Consider the following 20,103-nt stretch of genomic DNA (forward strand, 5'->3'; position numbering starts at 1 on the left):
TCATTGGCTGCTCTTTGTTTCACAGATTCAATCTCCTTTCTTGTTGATTAGGCCTGAAAGTATACGAAGATCAAACGTTAACAAAATGACACATCTTTCCCCATTCTGCAACACTCCGGCCGGTCGGGGACTCGAACCTGGGACCTGGGCGGGTCGGGTTTGGGTTTGGTCGGGCCGAGACTCGAACCCGGGCCCAGCCGCGCTGAGGGGCGGCGGGCGGAAGTGCGGCGGCGGATGAGGCGGGCCGCGCCGGCGGATGAGGAGGTGCCGCGCCGGGCCGATTTGAGCGGTGCCGGGCCGGGCTGTGCCGGCTGCTCTGCGCCGGCACTCGCGGCCATGAGCTACGAGCACCGCCGCGACTGGGGCCGCGGCCGAGGCCGGGGCCGCGGCGGCGATGGCGGCTCTGCCTCCGCCGCTTCCTCCTCGGCGGGCGGGCCCGGCGGGCGGGGACGGCACCCCGGCCACCTGAGGGGCCGCGAGATCGGGCTGTGGTACGCGCGCAAGCAGGGCCAGAAGAACCGGGACGCGGACCGGCAGCAGGTGAGGGACGCGGGGACGCGTCCCGGGGACAGGGCTCATCTGGCCGGGGGGACAAGGGTCTGTGCCTCTGCACCTTGGAACTGCGCGTAGGGAAAAACGTAGATCTTTGGTCATGCCGAAGAGCCTCGGGAGGCGGAGAACGCCGTGCGAGTGTTGCTAACGTAATTGTGGATACACGAAGTCCGCGCTGATGGAGGCTGTGCTTTTCTGCCCTAGAGAGCTGTTGTGCGCATGGATGAGCGCAGGGAAGAGCAAATCGTGCAGCTGCTGAATTCTGTCCAGACTAAAAACGACAAAGAGCAAGAAGCCATGTCCTGGTGGTCTGGAGATGAAGAAGGGTAAAGAGATACAATTACTAGTTCTTTTATTTGTTTTAAATTGCACGAACTTTCCATAAGCTGACAGGAAGATGTATCAGAAGTTATTTACCTTTATTGAGTGAATTGGCTCAACAAATATCCTCAGATTCTTCCACATGTATTGTCACATTGAAATGATTGTACCCATTGCTGTAAAACGCTCTCATTATTGCTGAGTTTGGGGTGTTAAATTTCAACTTAAACTCATAAAACTTACAACTGATCTCAAGGCATACTACGGTAGGTACACTCTTCCAGAGGTGGCTTTTGACTTCTGTTTTCAGTTACTGAGCAGTCTTGGAACATTTTCTCAGTGTCTGAAGCAGGGTCTGTTCTGGGCTCGTTAAGGATTTTCAGGAATAGCTGGAATAGGCAGGTGTGCTGAATTAAGCGGATTTGGGATCCATTTTTTTGAGGGATCCAGTTATGGGGCAGTGGATCAAGTGGCAATTGATGGTGCTTTGTTGCTTTGTGGCTTCATTTGGTGCAAAAGAATGTGGTTTTTTTAGAACCTGATGTCAGGTTTTTGGTGGTTGGTAGTTTGAGACTTTAATTGGTTTAATGACTTTTGCTGTAGTGACAGACCCAGAGCAGCTGTGGCTGCCTCATCCCTGGCAGTGTCCCAGGCCAGGTTGGACAGGGCTTGGAGCAGCCTGGGACAGTGGAAGGTGTCCCTGCCCATGGCAGGGGTGGCCCTGGATGGGCTTTAAGGTCTCTTCCAATCCAAACCATTCCATGATTCTCTGTTCCCATGGGCTGCTGGTTCATTAACTGCTGGATGTAATTACGTGCACTCTGCATGTGGCCAGGCACAGCTGGGAAATCTGAAGTTTTTGTTCTGTGTTTCCAGCCCTACTCCAGAACAGCCTGCCAAAGTGAAACCAGATGCTGAAAAAGCTCCTGTAAGACAGAGACCAGCCTTGGAAAAAACATCCTTGGATTGGGATGTGGAATATCTCTGTGAAAAAAATGAGCAGGATGCTGATTTAGATGAGCGGCTTAAAGAAGACTTAATGAAGAAGAGATCTGATCCCAAATATATTGAAATGCAGGTACTTTTCCTTGTGTGAAGTTGAAAACGTTTCATTGACTTTTTTAAAATTAATCTAACCTGAAAATGTAATATCTTGCAGTTTACTAGAAAGTTGTCATAATGTTACTTTTGCTAAGAATTATCTTTAGAATTCATAAAATTCATACCTATTGATAGAACAGTAATTAAAAATGGGAAATTACAAATTTCAGAAACATTTAGAATCTGAAATTTGAAGCTGACATGTTGTTTCATTGGGTGAGTTTCTCTTTCTTTTTCATGGATTGTATCCGTGCAGTTATGTCTGAAACTGAAAGCACAACACTGGGTTCTGAAGGAATTACCTCTTGAAAACAGTGGTTTTGTTGTTAACATCCACGTATAGAAAATTGTCTTACCCTGAACACCAGTTCTTTCTTCCATACCAGGCCCTGCTCCTGCACCTGTATATACCTACCTTATCGTGTACTGAATTGTTGGGCTGAAATCATTTTTCTAAATAGAATGCAACAGAAGCCATACATGGAATTAAAGTTGTTTCCCATGGGCCTGTGTTTATACAAGTGTTGCTGAGCAGTTTGTCATTATTTTGCAGTTTAGCCCAGATTAGAGGCGAAATCTGTTCTATTATTGCTTCAGTGTTGAAAAGGTGTTTAAAGAGAAATGTTTTTTTCTTTTTCCCCAGAGATTCCGAGAGAAACTCCCCTCATACGGGATGAGAGAGGTGAGCACGTATTTAAAGAGAGACAGTCTGTGGTGCTGGGCTCCAAAACAGGAGAAGGCAGTTGTGAAAGCCCTGTGACTGGCAGCAATCCTTTGTGGCCTTCAGGAAGGGAAGAAGCCTGCCAGGTTCTGACCCTGGAGGTGATTTCTTTCCAGACTGTACCGGGGCTCACTGATCATTATTATGGGGCTCAGTACAGTGTTCTCATGGGAATATAACTGGGAATACATGGCTGCTACATACATTTAATAATAGGTCTTCTTTTTCTGCCAGTTAAACATCTAGAAGGTTCCTGGTTACTCAAATTGTTGTGCTTTCTTCTGTGTATAAAATTGTGCCCTTTGTTGCACAATTAGCCAGTGTAGAATTGAATATAATGCCAATTAAGCCTTTTTAGCTTTAACCACAGACTTAATGGCTGCACTGCTGGCCTTCAGTGCCATTAGTTTCCCAGTTGCAGGATAAGGTCAGTGACAGTAGGGGCTGTTACTAATTGATATTAATTCTTCAGGTGGTATCCCCTGTATGCTGTAGGAATGGAGTATTCTGATATGTTTGCTTTTGCAGGCTCAGTGGATGATTAGTGAGCTCCTTCCTACAGTTTCTCTATTTGCCATAATGTCCTTTCTGTTAGCATTTGTTTCTTAAAATAGTCATACTCCCCTTAGCAGTCCTTGGGGTGGGGAGGTGGAGGCTGGGAAACTGTTCCTGTTGGTACAAGAAATGTTAAAATACTGTGCTGAAAACCTTTAGTTCATGCAGGCTTGGAGTCCAACCAGGCAGCTTTGTGTTCAGTCTCCAAAGATTTACAGGAGCCAAGTAGGAAGCAGAAAGTTTAAAAGTGTATTTCAGGCTTTCATTTTAGTTCTTTTATGTTTTTTTCATACAGGATCTAAAGTATTTAAAGCTAGTGTTGAGGTTGGGTGTGCTTTAAACCCTACGCATGGGAAGTGCAAATGTGCAGAAATTACTTCTGTGAGGTTTAAACTAAACTTTTTTTTGTAGCATTACCAGAAGCAGCCGAGCGTTTCTTCAGCTGCTGACACTTTGCTCAGCGTTCATCCCACAGGAGCAGAGAATTGTCAAAATCCTCTAAAATCCATTTGCAACAACAACACAGTAATTGTTTTGTCTTCGTTTGGGCCAGGAGCTTGTGAAGCTGATCAACAACAACCGTGTGACGGTGATCAGCGGCGAGACAGGCTGCGGGAAGACCACGCAGGTGACACAGTTCATCCTGGACGATCACATAGAGCGCGGCCTGGGCTCCACGTGCAGGATCGTGTGCACCCAGCCCCGCAGGATCAGCGCCATCTCCGTGAGTGCCCCTTCCCCTGCGCCCTCGCTCCACACCCCCGAGCTTCCCGCGTTCCTTCTGGGGCGCCTCAGAGTCTGCTGCAAATAACAGTTCTGTTAATGTGCACTAATTGGATATTCACAGGATCTGGCCATTGATGGAGTATGGCACTGCAGCCTTGTTCTTCCCTGGCTTTAGTCATGTGTTATATCTGTGATTTTAATGGATTTGGGCAGTGCAAATGTCAATTAAGATAAAAACTACTCTTGTGCCAGGCCCTCTAGAGGTGTATTAATGAGCAGGAAGGAATCTGGCTTTCAAGTTCTCAGTAGTTACTCTCCTTGATAGTTCAGTGTCAGACGGGCAAAGCTCATCCTGCTGAAAGTGGAATGTGCTGCTAATGCCCGAGTGGGTGTGTTTCTCTAAAGTCTTGTCCGTGGGTTGCTGCTCTCAGGGGAAGAGAAAAGGTTGTTTTCAGGGCATTTCTTTGTTATTTACAAACCATCTCAGTTCTGGGTGTTCCTACTGATGAGCAGCTCATCACAGATCAGCCTGATTTTCTTTCTCCCCCTCAGGTGGCTGAGAGGGTGGCTGCTGAGAGGGCAGAGAGCTGTGGCAATGGCAGGAGCACGGGCTACCAGATCCGCCTGCAGAGGTGAGCGGCTCTGTGGGAAGGGCCTGTTGTTATCCAAAGGAGACAATTTGAAAAGTAGTTCTAAAAAGAAATAACTGCTTTCCTGCTGATATTTCCCCTAAAGGAATTCCTGCGAGGAAGGAATGAGGTTTTTGAATTTTATGAAAAGGTTTGAGTGCAGTTACTGTGGTTTATGCCCCATGTGACAGTGACTAGCCCGTTAGACTTTGTTGAGTAAGTCCTGTTTTCAGCTCTTGTAAAAGGTTCTGCTGTGGGCAGAAATAAAACTGATGTCCCTAATCCCATGAATTTCAAGGAAAAGTGAAAATGCTAAAGGGGAGAATGCTCCAAACTGTATTTCTGTGGAAAGCTATGTGTTTGCTATGTGTATGTATGGACTAATTCCGTGGGACCATGTAATAGGTGCAGTAACAGGAGCTTGCAGAGCAAAAGCTCTTATATTTGGAGTTGGCTATAATTTTAAAGAGTATCTGAAGTGGTACCAGCACATAATGGAACCCTATTGCTGAAGCAAAACTGCTGGTGAGAGAGGACAGCTCAGCCCTCACAGCATTTTAACTGGAATTCATAGAATCTCTCTGCTATTTCTCTTTGCTCACAATCCTGTGCATGTGAGTGCCCTCTGTTCTGAGCCTAGAGAGCTGCAGGAGTTGGGGATCAGCACCTCAATGTGCAGGAGATGGCAAGGGATGTCTGGGAAGCCAGAGCCTCTCCCTGGTCCATTCCCCATCCACAAAAGTGATGCAACAGTAACCTAATTCCTTGTTCCTCCCATTGTGCTGCGAGTGAGGGAGGCAGTGAGGCACATCTGCATCGTGTCTGGCATGGCACCTGCAGTTGGGGTTTAAGCTTTTAAAGTATTTTGTTAAATACAAAGGAGAACTGAGGAGTTGTTGTTGTGTCTCTTTCAGTCGGTTGCCAAGGAAACAAGGTTCGATTTTGTACTGTACCACGGGAATTGTCCTGCAGTGGCTCCAGTCAGATAAGTAAGAGCTCCTATTAATGAGACACTGAATGCAATTATGAAATGAATCCTGAGCTGTTCCAAACTTAGTCATGGCTTTGCTTTATAATTTTTCTAAAAACAAAAGTTTAACTTCCTCCCCTTCTATTTTAGGCACTTGTCCAGCATCAGTCATGTAGTTCTTGATGAAATCCATGAAAGAAATCTTCAGTCAGATGTTTTAATGAGCATTATTAAAGATCTTCTGAATGTTCGACAGGATCTAAAAGTCATACTGATGAGTGCTACTTTAAATGCAGAGAAGTTTTCTGAGTACTTTGGTAGGTGAAATGCTTCCTAGGAATGTTCCTCTTAAGTAATTTAGGCTTCCACAGTATAGTGCAGTTCTTGAATTACGGAATTTATTTGTATCAAAAGAAGAAATTACTTCAATTTTACAAAGATTTGCCAGCTTCTGGAGATGCAGTTTATCTCAGTTTTATCTCATTATGACCTGATCTTGCTTCTGGTTTTGCTTTTCAGACATGTTATGGAAGCAGAGTCCAAAGTGTTTTCCTAGTAAATATTTACCATGTTTTAGCATTCTTGGTGTGAGTGGGCAGGGAGATTGAACTTTTAGTTGTTCAGTCTCCCAGCTTTTTCCAGCGGCTGGAACCAGCTGAACATCCTGGTATCCAAAATACTGCCTGCTGCCTGTGCTTTTTTATTCAGCAGCCTTATTTGGGGGTGAATTTGGCATCTTCCCTGACAATTGGAAATGTCCTGTAGACATGGCAGCTTTATTGCAGAAATAGTGAGGAATGTTTACTGCTTCTACTCTTCCAGTGCAGTATTTCATCAGTAGTTTTAAAACCGAGTTCTGCCTCCCTCCACAGACCATTGCCCAATGATTCACATCCCTGGGTTCACTTTCCCGGTGGTGGAATATCTGCTCGAAGATGTCATTGAGAAGTTGAGGCAAGTGTTTTTTCTGAACATCATTTCAGACAGTATTTGGGAGGGGGTTTAGCTTAGTGTATGTATGCTCAAAGAGTAACTTGGCATAAAGAAGAATTGCCTGCATTTTTCAACAGAAAACCTTTGAAGGGGGGCCTTGTACTGTAATTACAGATGACACACGGCTACCTGGGAATGTTGGCTTGAGGGGAAGAACAATTTCTCTGTTGGTGTGGTGAATTTTCAGATCTCTAAATCAAACTAGTCTTTCTTGCTGTTCACTTCTTTTTCCCTACATGTTCTCGTGCTTACTAGGGTTGGTCCCTGCTTTTGTAAGATTTCTGTCAGAACAGAAACTGAAGGATCTTACACATGGGCTAGCTAAAGCACAGCATATTGTCCATGGTTTGGAAAACTGCTGTGCAGCTGCTCCAAATTCCCTCAGTTTCAAATGGAATTGTGTTTGCTCCTCCTGTGTAAAGGTACACCCCGGAAAAGATGGACCGTCGGCTGCACTGGAGGAAGGGCTTCATGCAGGGCCACGTGAGCAGGCCGGAGAAGGAGGAGAAGGAGGAGATCTACAGGCAGCAGTGGCCAGGCTACCTAAGGCAGCTGCAGGGCAGGTTGGGCCCAAGTTTCTCTTCTGTTTTCAGTTTTCAGGCAGCTCTGAAGTGAGAACCATAAATCAGTGCTGTATTGTGTTGCTGGGCTTTCGTAACAGTGGGGTAGTGGCTGCTGTGGAAAATGATGATGGAATTCCCTGTGTAGTTGGCTGGCAGCCAGTGAAGTGCTTTAGAGACAGCAGAATTAGCTCCCTTTGAGTTACTCAATGTAAATTTCAGTTCATTACCTAAATATAGATTTTCAGTCCCTGGCTCATCCATGAGAAGGAGAGAGGTCATGTAAGTGCTTCAAAGACAATTCAGTCATGACATGGTAACTCTTCAACTGTACTGAACTGACAATAATCTCACTGAACTAAATGTGGAGAGTACTTCGGAGGTGCAGGAACTGCTTAAAGAACTGAGCTGATTGGAGGTGGGTTCATGGCTGGGTGGTTCACTCAGAGCCTGGCAGCAGGAGCAGGAGCCCCTGGCTTTGCCTGTTCCAAGGGACCAGTGTCTGTGCTTTCCCTGCTGCAGGTATTCAGCAAGTACAATTGATGCCCTGGAAATGATGGATGATGACAAGGTGGACCTGGACCTTGTAGCAGCCCTGATCAAACACATTGTGCTGGAAGAGGAGGTACAGTGGGACTGAGCTGGAGGCAGTGGCAGTGCCAGAGCTGGCATGGTTGGTCACACAGAAAGAAGGGAAATTTTTGTTTGCGCTTCTAAGTAATTGGACAGCTTTGAATTAATCTTACATTCAGATAAATACATGTAGGTAGCTCTTTTATAGAAAAAAAGCCTTGATAGACTGTTCCAGACTGGGTCAGTGAGGTTTCAGATCTCACATGCCCACCATGTATGCAAGGAGCTGGCTCCCTGTAGTGTGTGATGTGTTCTGACCTCTCTTTCCTTCACTCCCTCTTTTCCCTGTAGGATGGTGCAATTCTGGTGTTTCTGCCAGGCTGGGATAACATCAGCACTTTGCATGAGCTCTTGATGTCACAAGTCATGTTTAAGTCAGGTAAAACCCAAACTCTCCATGGGAGTTCTGGCGGTAGCATTGGTGGCAGACTCTTCTTGCATGGGGTTGCTGCTGTTGCACTGGATTAATTTTTTTCCCCCATCTCTCCTCTCCAAAATGTTCAGCAGTTTTTGTGTCTGTGGTATCTTTCCTCTGCTAACAACAACTCATTTTCCTCAGTGTGGGAGTGACAATCTGAAAAACAACCTGACCTGCATCTTCTTCCTCTTGTCCTTTCCTGTAGCTGGGAGAACTCCCATCCAAAATAACTCCATTGTGCATGCGCCTCCTCTGCGCTCCATCCTTGAGCAGCTTCCCCTGCTTTGCTGATAGTTCCTTAAATCCTGTTTATTCGAGAACCTTTCTTACAGATACTCAAGTACTCTGTGCCTGTCTGTCACACTTTAACTTGTCCCTTTGCATCTCTCGTGTTTGTCTCACCTATCTTAGCTGGGCTCTTGACTGTTCACATGTTGACTTGCAGTGTGGTTGTGTACATACCAGAGATGCAGAATTCCAGTTTATTGAAAGATTGTGTCAATTTGTGTATTAAACTTGACCAATTATTAAATAACTCCAGAATTTAAAAATGAAATCTAAATTACTGTAAATAACTTCATATATTTTCTTGAACTTGTCATGTTATAGCATCATAAAAAAGGCCTTTATACCTTTTTACTTTAGAATTTGCTGTTATGATACAAATACATGTGGTCTCAGAGCAAGAAACAATAGCCTGACTTGCAGCCTATTTTTTCTGTTCTGCATAGTTGATTTAGTTGATTTTCCTGTAAAATTGGAAGTTTCTGTGCTTACACCATATCTTTTACTGATTTTTAACTTTCAGATAGGTTTATTATCATACCTTTGCATTCATTGATGCCTACTGTTAACCAGACTCAGGTATGCTGCTCTTTTATTGCAATATTTCACAACTACCAAAAGAAAAAAAAAAAAAAAAAGAAGCACATGTTTGGTTTTGGCAAACACATAAATGGGCCCTGGATAATTACAGGTGTTCAAGAAGACCGCGCCAGGAGTGAGGAAAATCGTGATTGCAACCAACATTGCAGAGACCAGGTAAATGCCTGCCTGTCCAGAGCCAGGAAAGCTGTGTGTTTAACAAAATAAATGGAAGTGATAATGCAAAGTATAAACCTGTTCGGTTTTCCCAAAAATAAGTTTTGGTGTTTGTGCCATTCATTTATAACACTTTGTCTTTAGAAATATTTATAGACTAAACAGAGTTTCCCTATAATTGTTTTAAATAATTCAACCAACTACATTGTTTTGAGCAATTAAACTACAGGAATGCTAAACAATTACTAGAATGACTTGTACATGATCATCTGAGCTGCCTGTCCTCTCTTCAGAACCCAAGTGGGGACTTTGGCCAGATCCAGGAGAATAAATCAGCTCTTTCTTGAACTGTTCAGTAGCATAGTTCTTAATGAAATTCCAAACGGATTTTTTTAATTGCTGACTCTGTTTGGGAGGGAATAAAGAGAGGCCAAACCCGATTCTAGGTCACACATGCAAAGACGAAAAGTTGCTTTTTTCCCTCTTTTTTTCAACAGCATTACAATCGATGACGTCGTGTTCGTTATAGATGGGGGGAAAATAAAGGAGACTCACTTTGACACCCAGAACAACATCAGCACCATGACGGCAGAGTGGGTCAGCAAAGCCAATGCCAAGCAGAGGAAGGGTCGAGCAGGAAGGTAAGAACAGTGAGGTGCTTAGGGAAGTCTGGGGATGTTGAGTTTCCAATAGTGCTGAAGGTTCTTCTTTCTTACTTGCACGTGCTGGCACAGCCGGCTCCTGTTCCTGGGCAAGGAATGATTTCCTTGTCTTCCTAGGAAGCTGAATTGACTTGTGCTGCATTTAACTCCAGAGTTTCCCTCCTATAAAAGAAAGTCCTGCATTGTATTTTAATTTTGGTCACTGTTGGCCCTCACACCTGATTTATGAGGCTGATACATTAAAATGGAAATGGCGTAAAAACTAATTTGTGTTCTCTATGCCTTTTTCCTGCTGATGGGTCTGTGTTTCAGAAGACTGGCATGGCTTTTACAGTTGGATACACTTCAGTTCTAATTCCTTGAGGAGTTTTGGGAAGGTTGTTGTAAGCAAACGCAATCATAGTGTCATAGTTTCATAGGAAAAGAACCCCCACAACAACCAACTAAACCCAAAGGAATTGTTTCTTTAAATCGTTGCAGAGTTCAGCCAGGCCACTGTTACCATCTGTACAACGGACTGCGTGCCAGCCTTCTGGATGATTATCAGTTACCAGAGATCCTGAGGACACCTTTGGAAGAACTCTGCTTACAAATCAAGGTAAACAGAGGGAATCTTCAAATATATTTGTTATCTACTTTTCCATTGGGATAAGTGGTTGAGAGAATAAGTTAACACAACTGTGACCCTAGGATTGTTAAGCCAAAATTCTGTTACACCAGAAATGCAGTGTATTCAGCCAATAATGGCAGCAACTTTTGTAAATGCACACTTGTATCTGGGTGCATCAAACCCAGGGGAAACAGAATTGTCTAGTATCAATAAAAGGTGAAGTCTACTAACAAAAATTCGGGCTGTGCTTTTTCCCAAATATCATTCAATCAGAGAAGCTTCAGTGAGAATTCCAGTGAGTCAGTTTATGTGATTTCTTAAAAGAATTTCACTACAAAGCACTTTCAGAACTGGTGTGAATTTCCCTTTTTGGCAGTTTGCATTGAATTCCTTATGCAAGCAGAAGGAATGCCCTGTGTATGCGAACTGAATGAAGAATAGATCCTTCTGCTACAAATTTCATCACTAATACTTTTTTTTTTTTATCCTTAGTTCTTAACTAAAGAAATTCTAACTCGAGCTGTGAATTACTCACACTATTTCAATGAGTGTGGTTATGCTAACTAATTTTAGGCAACTGTCTCCAGTTGCTGTAGGCTTTTCTTGTGATGTGTTTCTTTCAGATCCTGAAGCTTGGTGGAATTGCCTATTTTCTGAGCAAACTGATGGACCCCCCGTCTCGTGATGCTGTGATGTTGGCCATAAATCACCTCATGGAGCTGGTAAAGTGTTGCTGCATATACAGGAATGATCTGTTCAGGGCCGTGGTACTGTGTGTGTTACCTGACACAGGTCTGGCTGCACAGCTCTGGGCACTGCAACCCCCTACCCTTTGTGCAGAGCCCTAAGGTACCCTCACTGCACAGAGGGAGCACTTCACATAATCCATGATGTGCTCATGGGCTCTACAGAGTAGTTCTGAGGGATTTGTTAAGTGACTCCAAACAGACATGTGACCCAACATTTAAGGTGTTGATTTAACTCCCTACCCCTGCTGCCTCCCCAGCCTTCCTGTTCCAGGTGGATCAGTGAGGAGTTTGAGACAAATGAGGCATATGGGAGAAGTACATTGTATGTCATTGTTCCCTTGGATGCTGGGGAAGGAGACATTAGTGACACATTTATTCTGCTGATTCCTTGCTCTGGTGTTGTTTGTACGAATGAGTTGTAGCCATAAATAGAAATATCTGATTTGCATAGTAGTGGGTGATATCTGTGTACCAGTGGCTTTTCTAAGGAAATCCTCCCCATTTCACGTAACTGTTGTTCTTTCCTTTCCACCCTTGTCCTGGCAGAACGCTCTGGACAGGCAGGAGGAGCTGACTCCCCTGGGTGTCCACCTGGCACGGCTGCCTGTGGAGCCGCACATCGGGAAGATGATCCTGTTTGGAGCCTTGTTCTGCTGCCTGGACCCTGTGCTGACCATTGCAGCCAGCCTCAGCTTCAAGGACCCTTTTGTCATCCCTCTGGTAAAGTCTCACAGACGACAATTACATGTGGGAGTTTAAGAATCTCAGTAGGATACTGGGACTTAGTGAGGTGTTACAGTTTAAGAGCACTTTCATTAATGTCATGTTAATTACATTTTTACTAGTGAGATTGCCTTCACATACTATGAATTGTCATTTTTCCTATGGAATACTGGAAATAACTGTAATTTTCATGTATGTTACACACAGAGTACTGTATAGATGTACCTGAATTAGAAAAAGAGAACTGTCATGTCAGTCTGGGTATTATGTAAGTTCTAATTTTTAGGGCAAAGAGAAAGTTGCAGATGCAAGAAGAAAGGAGCTGTCGAAGAACTCAAAAAGCGACCATCTGACTGTGGTGAATGCTTTCACTGTAAGCATGTTTTCATGTGGTTTTTTTTCTTCTAGAATTTTAATTTGAGTAATATAGATGATCCTAAGGAAAAAGCTGATCAGTTTATGCTCTGTAGGCTTTCTTTTTTGGCTTCTACAGAAACATAAAACCAAACTGATTTTCACCCTTCTAGTGTTGGAGAATCTTGTCTCCAGGCTCAGTAACCTGATTTCTGATGGATAAGTTTGAAAAAGACAAAGGAAACATAATATTATAATTACTTTGCTGACATTGTTCATTCTTGTCCTGGCCTCTACGAGAGGCTGAAGCCATCTTCAGAAGTGTTGGACATTTTGCTGTATTGTGTTGGGGTGAGGAGAGGAGGAAATAAATGGCCTGGAAAATGCAGTTCCTGCCCAGAACTGTTAATTACAACAAAGGGTGCTCTGGCAAACGCAGCCAGATATCACTGCTCGCTAGGGAAAAAGGAAGGTTGTGATTCAACATATTATGAAGCTGTGTTTTTCTGCACTGTGGTGTGTGCACATATACAGAGAATCAAAGGATTTACTTTCTCCCTAGTAGGGAACATGTGACTGTTGTTTGTTGACCTCCAGTTTTCACTGTCCCTAAGTTTGTAGTGTGTGTTCACTCATAAACGCCTTAGAACTCTGGTTTTCATTTCTAGGGCTGGGAAGAGGCTCGGCGTTGCGGTTTCAGGAATGAGAAGGACTATTGCTGGGAATATTTCTTGTCCTCAAATACCATGCAGGTAACGGCATCCTGCCAGGTTAAAACAGGATCCTGTCTGTGGGGAAAAGGAGGTGCCTTTGGTGCAGCATCATTCTAGGGCAATTTTCGTTGTTTCCTAGATGCTGCATAACATGAAAGGGCAGTTTGCTGAGCATCTCCTTGCAGCTGGATTTGTGAATAGCAGAGACCCCAAGAATCCCAAATCTAACACCAACTCAGGTAACTGTGGAGGGAAAGGGAGAATTTATCCCAGCCGAAATCACAGCTTGCAGAACTGCCTCACTTACTTTGCTGTCCCCTGCAGGTAATGAGAAGCTGCTCAAAGCAGTCATCTGTGCTGGCCTCTATCCCAAAGTGGCAAAGATCCGGCCCAGCTTCAGCAAAAAGAGAAAAATGTGAGGGTTTGGTTTAGTGCTGGTTTGTATTCAAGATGTTTTCTACATGGCATAGTTTGGCAAGGTGAAGCAGTGGCTTGAGTGCATGAATGAATGTCACTGTACAGTTTCAGTCATGGTTGTGTGTTACTTCCTCTGAGAAAGGTGGGATTGTTGATTTTTTTTTTTTTTTTTTTTTTAAGATCTGGATTCCTGCTAATGCTTGAAATATTTGTGTGACCTTACCGTGCCATGGGTAGTATTACAACATCTCAATAGCACTGCTCTCAAGGGGTTCTACAGCAGCACTTCAAACACTGTCACTTCTGGTTATTTGGGAAGAGGGACCCCAGGGATCCTGGTCTGTCGATTTATCACTTCTTGTATTATCAGACTCTTTTGTTGTTGTTTTTCTTTGAAGGGTGAAAGTTTGCACCAAGACAGATGGATCAGTTAATATCCATCCCAAATCGGTGAACGTGGAGGAAACAGAGTTCCATTATAACTGGCTCGTGTACCATTTGAAGATGAGAACCAGCAGTGTGAGTCAGGGGTTGTGCTTGTGGGGTTTATTTGTTTTATTATCCCTTTTAAAATGAGCTTGGATCAGGGTTCAGAGGGGATGTGAACAGCTTTTGTTCTGGGGCCTTCTTGTCTTGGCCCATTCTTTGTACACACCATCAGATTATGTCCTTTGTGACACTGGGGCTATTGTACCACAACTAATGAACTTCTGTGGTTTAGTTCTTGGGGGTTTTTGGAGGATTGGGGTTTTTTAAGATCTGGCAATAACAGGTGTAAATTTTTAAATTTTAGTTTATTTTTTTCATTTCAGTCCAGTCCTAACACTTCTCAATATGCTGACATTTTTTCCTCTCATTGTTATGGAGCATCTGGTTTAATTTCACCACTGCGTGAAAGACTTGAGACCATTTTTGCTCTTGTTCAATCTGATTTCATGTAACTTTTCTTGAACTGATTTGCTTCATACATCTTCAGAATTTGTGAGTAACTGAGTAATGATCTTCTGGAATTCTATAGGAGTCTCATGAAGGATTACTGATGGCACTTGAGATATTTTGAGGGTGATCAGACAATTCTGTTGTTGTGCAGATTTACCTGTATGATTGTACAGAAGTGTCTCCATACTGCCTCTTGTTCTTTGGAGGGGATATATCCATTCAGAAGGATAAGGAGCAGGACACCATTGCTGTGGATGAGTGGATTGTTTTCCAGTCTCCAGCAAGAATAGCACACTTGGTCAAGGTGACTATGTTTCAAAATAATGTACATGGAAGGCTCAGTTTAACACTGGTTCTGCTTGGGGATTTCTGGATTTGATATTCCTGTGTGCCTATTGATTCATCACTCAGGGAGATGATGTTTGAAATGCACTCCCAGCGAGCAGTTCAAGCACACAAAGCAAACAAAAGTGATCTAATGTTGCACAGCAGAAGTTGTAGGATGACTTGCTTAGTCCAGGAAATGTCCACATGGATATGGAAACATGAGGGTGGGGCCTCCTCAGTTAACAGGAATAGGTTCTATAGAACTGTTAAATATTAGGTCCCAGAAATCATACCTGACTCTTTTTTTAAATTTTATTTTTATTTTAAACCACTCTTTTTAATCCTGAAATAGCCAGCTAATGGATGTGTGGTCTGTTAGAGGCATCACATCCAGAGATGGTGATCTCTCATCAAAGGTAACACGGCTGGGTTTTGAGAGACAGTGTTTGATGCTGAAAATAGCAATGTGGAAATGAATTGATGGGAGAAGAAGTGGGTGTAAGGGTCAGGAGAACAGAGGGCCCAAGGCATTGGAACCTCCCTGTTGATGCTGTGTGTAGCTCTAACTGCCCGTCTCTTTCCTTTTTCCTTTTTTTCCCTTTATTTATAACACTTTCCAGAATTTGAGACAAGAACTCGATGATCTTCTACAAGAAAAAATAGAAAACCCCCATCCCGTGGACTGGAATGATACTAAATCCAGGGATACAGCAGTGCTGACAGCTATTATAGACTTAATCACCACGCAGGAGAACGAGGGCGTCAGGAACTTCGCGCCGCGGTTCCAGGGCGAGCGCTACAGCTGACACGCTTCACCCGAGCCACGCTGCCAGCCCAGTCACCTTCTTTTTTATAGCATTTCTTTAGCTAGAGGAACAACTTTTGTAGGGTAAGCTGGTAATTTCCTCATCCTGAGGAGCAGTTATTTGGAGCTAGTTGGCAGTATGTGTACGTGCATGTGTTCTGTGCTCAGTTAGCTTTGTGAGGGAGAGAAAGGCAGTTGTTGGATGGTGTATGGTTCTTGTCCTGCTATAGCTGTTTTCTTTGGGTTTTTTACCCATCAGGTAACAGATATTTTAAAAACCTGCTAAAATACTGCTTGGTAATACCTAAACTTTTTTTTTTTAATGGGGTGTGGTGAGTAATTACACTTGCTGTGTTATTCCAGCTGTGCAGCAGTCTGCTCACCAGCACTTCCACAGAAGGTAATTACAGCTTAATTAAACTAAACTTGAAAACACTTGTTGAATTTTTACTGTGGGAGGAAACAATCTTCACCTTTCCTGCATTTCATCCCATTCAATTAATCTTCCTTTGCTTTCTGTCCTTGTCCATCATCACTACTGACTGAAATTGTAGATTACAGAAAGCAGGGTTAGATAAAAGTCATGTTGGATTATGCGTTAAGGTTTCATTGCATTCAGGTTGGGGGTTTTTTTTAAGAAGTTCATGTATAAGTTATAGTATTCCATTAAAAGTCTTTTTTTGCAAGTCATTTCAACTGTTCTCAATGTTTTGAATGTCGTTCTGTTTTGAATGTTTTCCAGCTATGGAAGAATATTTGAATAACAAAGTTTGTTAAGGATTTTGAGGTTTATCCTCGAGTAAAAAAGGTTGTGTCTCCTTTTGTTTGCCTGGAAATATAACTTTTCTCCCTTCTTTGGTGTTTTGTTGGTTTTTTTTCTTTGCAAAAGTGACCTTGATCATCAAGCTCAGGAGGATTTATGTGCTTTATCCTGAAGAAAGCAGAGCAGCTCAGGTGAAACTTATTTTTTATACAGAAATAAGTCAAAGTTAGTGGCTAGACGATGCTTTCCATTGGGTTAGCAAAGCTGGAGGGCGCCAAGCTCCTCGTTGCCACTGCCAGCTGCAGAAAATAGATCGTTTAACCTCCCTCCCCAACCACCAATTGACTGTTTCACCCTCAGGTGTTTTAAATGAGGAGGCGGAGGAGGAGAATCGCCCTGCCCCGCGGGTTGGGGGTTCCGGAGGGAGTCTGAGGAGGGGGAAAAGAGGCACCGACGGCTGCAGGGAGGGAGGAGCCGGGTCGGGAGCGTTCGCTGGGCAGCAGCCGGGCTGTGAGGGCCGTGAGGCTGCGGGAGAACCGGGCTGGAATGGCTTCGTGACACCCGGGCTTGCCGGCGCCCGGGGCTCGGCTCCGCGCGGGCCGCGGCCGCTCCCAGGATGCGGCAGCCACGGCGTCGCTGGAGGTAAGCCCCGGACTCAAAGGGGAAAGCAAAGGGGACTAAATTAGTGATAACTGTGTGGAAATGGGAACGAAATAATTTGTAGTGGGGAACTTCTGTGCTGGAAACAAAGGCTGTCGCTAGGGCAGGAGGGAACAAAATGGCGCCCAGCTCTGAGGCGCAGCGCTGGCCCCGGGCTGCGCAGGGCCGGGTGGGCTGCTCCGCATCACAAGTCGGTGCTTTATTTGAGGAAAAGCTGGCACTGGTAGCACTGTTACTGGCAGAGCTGGATTAAATGTCATGAAGAAAATACGGGCTGGCACATGGTACCTGCATTATTCCCCTTTCTCATGATTTTTGCAGTACTTAAATGATGGCTAATTTTCTAATTAATAGCACAAAAGGAGGGCCAAAAGGAAGTGGTAGTGATAGAGCCTGGGTAAAAATGGCAGTTTCGGTTGATGATGAGTTCCCTCAAGCCCCACACTGCAGAGGCTCAGGGTCAGCAGTGGCACAAGGGGCCACCCCCAGAAGAAAGGCTCAAGGGGTCACTGGTCAGATGTTAGGAAGTGACTGAAGCGTAAATAGTGATAGTGCTGTACTTTTTCACAGTGCTGAAAGCACACAGCCTAACATACTCTTTTGTGCAGAAAGGTACTAGAAACCTCTGTGTTCTTCAGAGTTTGAAAATGAGCATAAATGTTAGGGATGCTGGATTAGAGTTAATTTTCCTTGCTAGTGTGTGTGATGCTGTGTTTGGATCTGTGATGTAAATTGTGTTATTCCAGGTATGGCTGAGCAAGCCCAGGTTCTGTCTTGGTTCTCGCCTTGCCAGCAAGGGGGCTGGGGACACAGCCAGGACAGCTGACCCCCACTGCCCCCAGGGAGGCCCCAGGCCATCATGCTTAGTCGATAAAGCAGGAAAGGGGATTGATGTTTGGAGTGATGCCATTTGTCCTCTCAAGTCCCCATTCTGTGTATGGAGACTGTCTGTTGTGGGGCTGGCTGAATATTCACCTGCCTGTGGGAAGTGGGGAATTAATTCTTTGGTTTGCCCTGCTTGCACATGTGACTTTTGCTTTAAACTGTCTTTATCCCAACCCATGACTTCTCTCACTTTGACCCTTAGAGTCTCTTCTCCTCCATCCCACTGTGGGGATGAGCTGCAAACCAGGCTTAAACCACCGCATCAGGTTATTAAGATATCAAAGAGGTGTAATGCTGATGTGTAAGGTTTGTAACGTAGTTTATATATGGCCAGCCCAAGACCAAGAATGGTCAAGGTCATGTTGTGCTTAATGAAGGCTACTTCTGTCTGTGTTAGTTGTAAGCACCTTCTGGAACTCTGGCTTATGGAATGAAAGAATTCAGTGTTGTAGTAAAGTCTTCCTGACCTTCATGTTATCACCACTTTGCCCAAATGCTGAAGTTTTTATACAGCTGTTGAAAATCATTTGCAGATCACAGCAGATAAAGCCTTGGAGTTCCTCAGCCTTGGTGTCAAGATTTACTGGTTATTTCCAACACCTGTGTTCTATCCAGTTGTTTTGCCTGTGTGTGTTAATTTAGAAACAAAATACACCTGGGAAACCCAAGCATTTTTGTGAATATATTTTGTCAATCCAGGATTTAAGGTATGTTGCTGAGCAGACTGTGCTTTCTGAGCATGTGTACAGTGACTAAAGTCATGCTATTTTTACCTTTTTATTTTCAGCAAATTAGCTTTGCATAATAAAAACAAACGTACTCCTTGCCATGGAAGTCAAGCACAACACGCTGCATTACAGCATTTGTTAAAGTTCAGCAGATACAAATGTTGTATTTGTTGCGTTGCAGGGCTGGTATAAAGCAGCAGAACAGACAAGTACTAAAAACTATTCTTAGGTGTGCCATGACTGTGGAGATGCTGGGCCAGGCTCAAGTCAGGTGGGCACTGGATTTCTGAACAGGTGCCCCTGTGGAGCCACCAGACACATGGGGGCACCTCGACTCACTTGGAGACTTGATTTAGGCAACTGAGAGCCTTTTATTGTTGGCAACTTGCTTCCTGATTACAGAACTTACAGAAGGAAGGGGACACATATTCCATGTCCTGCAAAAATGAGAGCTGATTTTACAGTAACAAACTCCCAGCTGCCTTCTGTCACTGCTGGGCTCTTAATTAAAAAGGAGGTACTGGTGTAACACCCACCTCCAGTTAAAAAAGAGAGTGTGTGTTCAAAGTGCACAGGGGCTGGTGAAGGTGTTGAGTTTTTTAGATGATTTCCTTTGCAATAGCAGTGCTAATAGAAAAGTCAGTGTTCAAAATTACTTTTTTTTTTTTTTTTTTTTTTTTTTTTTTTGGCTAATGAAAATATTGTGGAATGGCTAAATGAGAGTGGCTGAGCCTCCCCTTCCCTGGGCTCCAGGGACAGGAGGCTGGGGAATAATAGTTAAAGCTGAGATTCAGACTGAGCACGAGGAAGCAGGACTTCACTGAGGGAATGGACAGACCCAGGAACACGTACCCTGGAGAGGTGGTGATGCCCCACAGCTGAGGGTGTTTAAGAGGCTTTGGGGGCCCTCAAGAACAGGATTTAACACTGGGTCAGCCCTGAGGGGGTTGGACTGCACAGGGGTGTAGGTCCCTTCCAGCTGACCTGTGCCAAACTACAGGAAGCAGAGGGAACTGAAGACTCTTTTTTCACTTCCCTCTTAATGCTGTCTCAGCAATGAGATGCTGTCCCAGGCCACGTCCAACAGGTAAATGGGATCTATGGCAGATGAAGTAGTAGGACACAGGATCGTGCTATTTATCTTTACAGAACAGGAAAATCTAAAGTGTCAGTGTTTACTGAAGAGATTTAATTTCTCTGACCAAAATGGTATTTATGGTATTTAAAAAAAAAAATCAAACTTCTTTTAGTAAGGATTTAAAAGAAATTTTATTGATTGTTGTCCTATAAAATCATAGAAGTCTTTTAATTCCTGGAGAACTGTGTCCAGCAATAGGAAAAATGTCTTTACAAAACGTTACAGCATTTTTTGGAAAAAGTAGGTATGAAAAATATATACAATGTATTAAAAAATCTGAATAAAATTAATGCTTGGATTTATACATTCAGTTATGCGTTAAACATCTGCATGTATACAATAAAATTTGTTAAAACAGTAGCAGTATTTTTACTATGTTAAATAAGTCTTTCTTCAATTTACAGTTTCTC

General features: G+C 43.8%; 1 protein-coding gene across 1 annotated transcript; it reads left to right on the plus strand.

Annotated features, from left to right (window-relative positions):
• Nucleotides 1–309: 309 nt before the first annotated feature.
• On the plus strand, nt 310–16,373 carry DHX36 (DEAH-box helicase 36). The gene is made up of 25 exons (XM_048313755.1): nt 310–540; nt 757–878; nt 1,750–1,951; nt 2,618–2,656; nt 3,804–3,974; nt 4,529–4,608; nt 5,520–5,594; nt 5,726–5,892; nt 6,448–6,529; nt 6,991–7,131; nt 7,651–7,753; nt 8,053–8,140; nt 8,988–9,043; nt 9,156–9,220; nt 9,718–9,861; nt 10,363–10,480; nt 11,116–11,214; nt 11,788–11,961; nt 12,251–12,337; nt 12,987–13,070; nt 13,171–13,270; nt 13,356–13,446; nt 13,847–13,967; nt 14,539–14,691; nt 15,335–16,373. Exons 1-25 carry the CDS (start codon nt 337–339, stop codon nt 15,518–15,520), a joined length of 2,952 nt encoding a protein of 983 aa, XP_048169712.1. The 5' UTR covers nt 310–336; the 3' UTR covers nt 15,521–16,373.
• The last annotated feature ends 3,730 nt before the right edge of the window (nt 16,374–20,103 follow it).

This window comes from Corvus hawaiiensis, chromosome 10 (assembly GCF_020740725.1).
Source record: "Corvus hawaiiensis isolate bCorHaw1 chromosome 10, bCorHaw1.pri.cur, whole genome shotgun sequence".
Classification (NCBI taxonomy): Eukaryota; Metazoa; Chordata; class Aves; order Passeriformes; family Corvidae; genus Corvus; species Corvus hawaiiensis.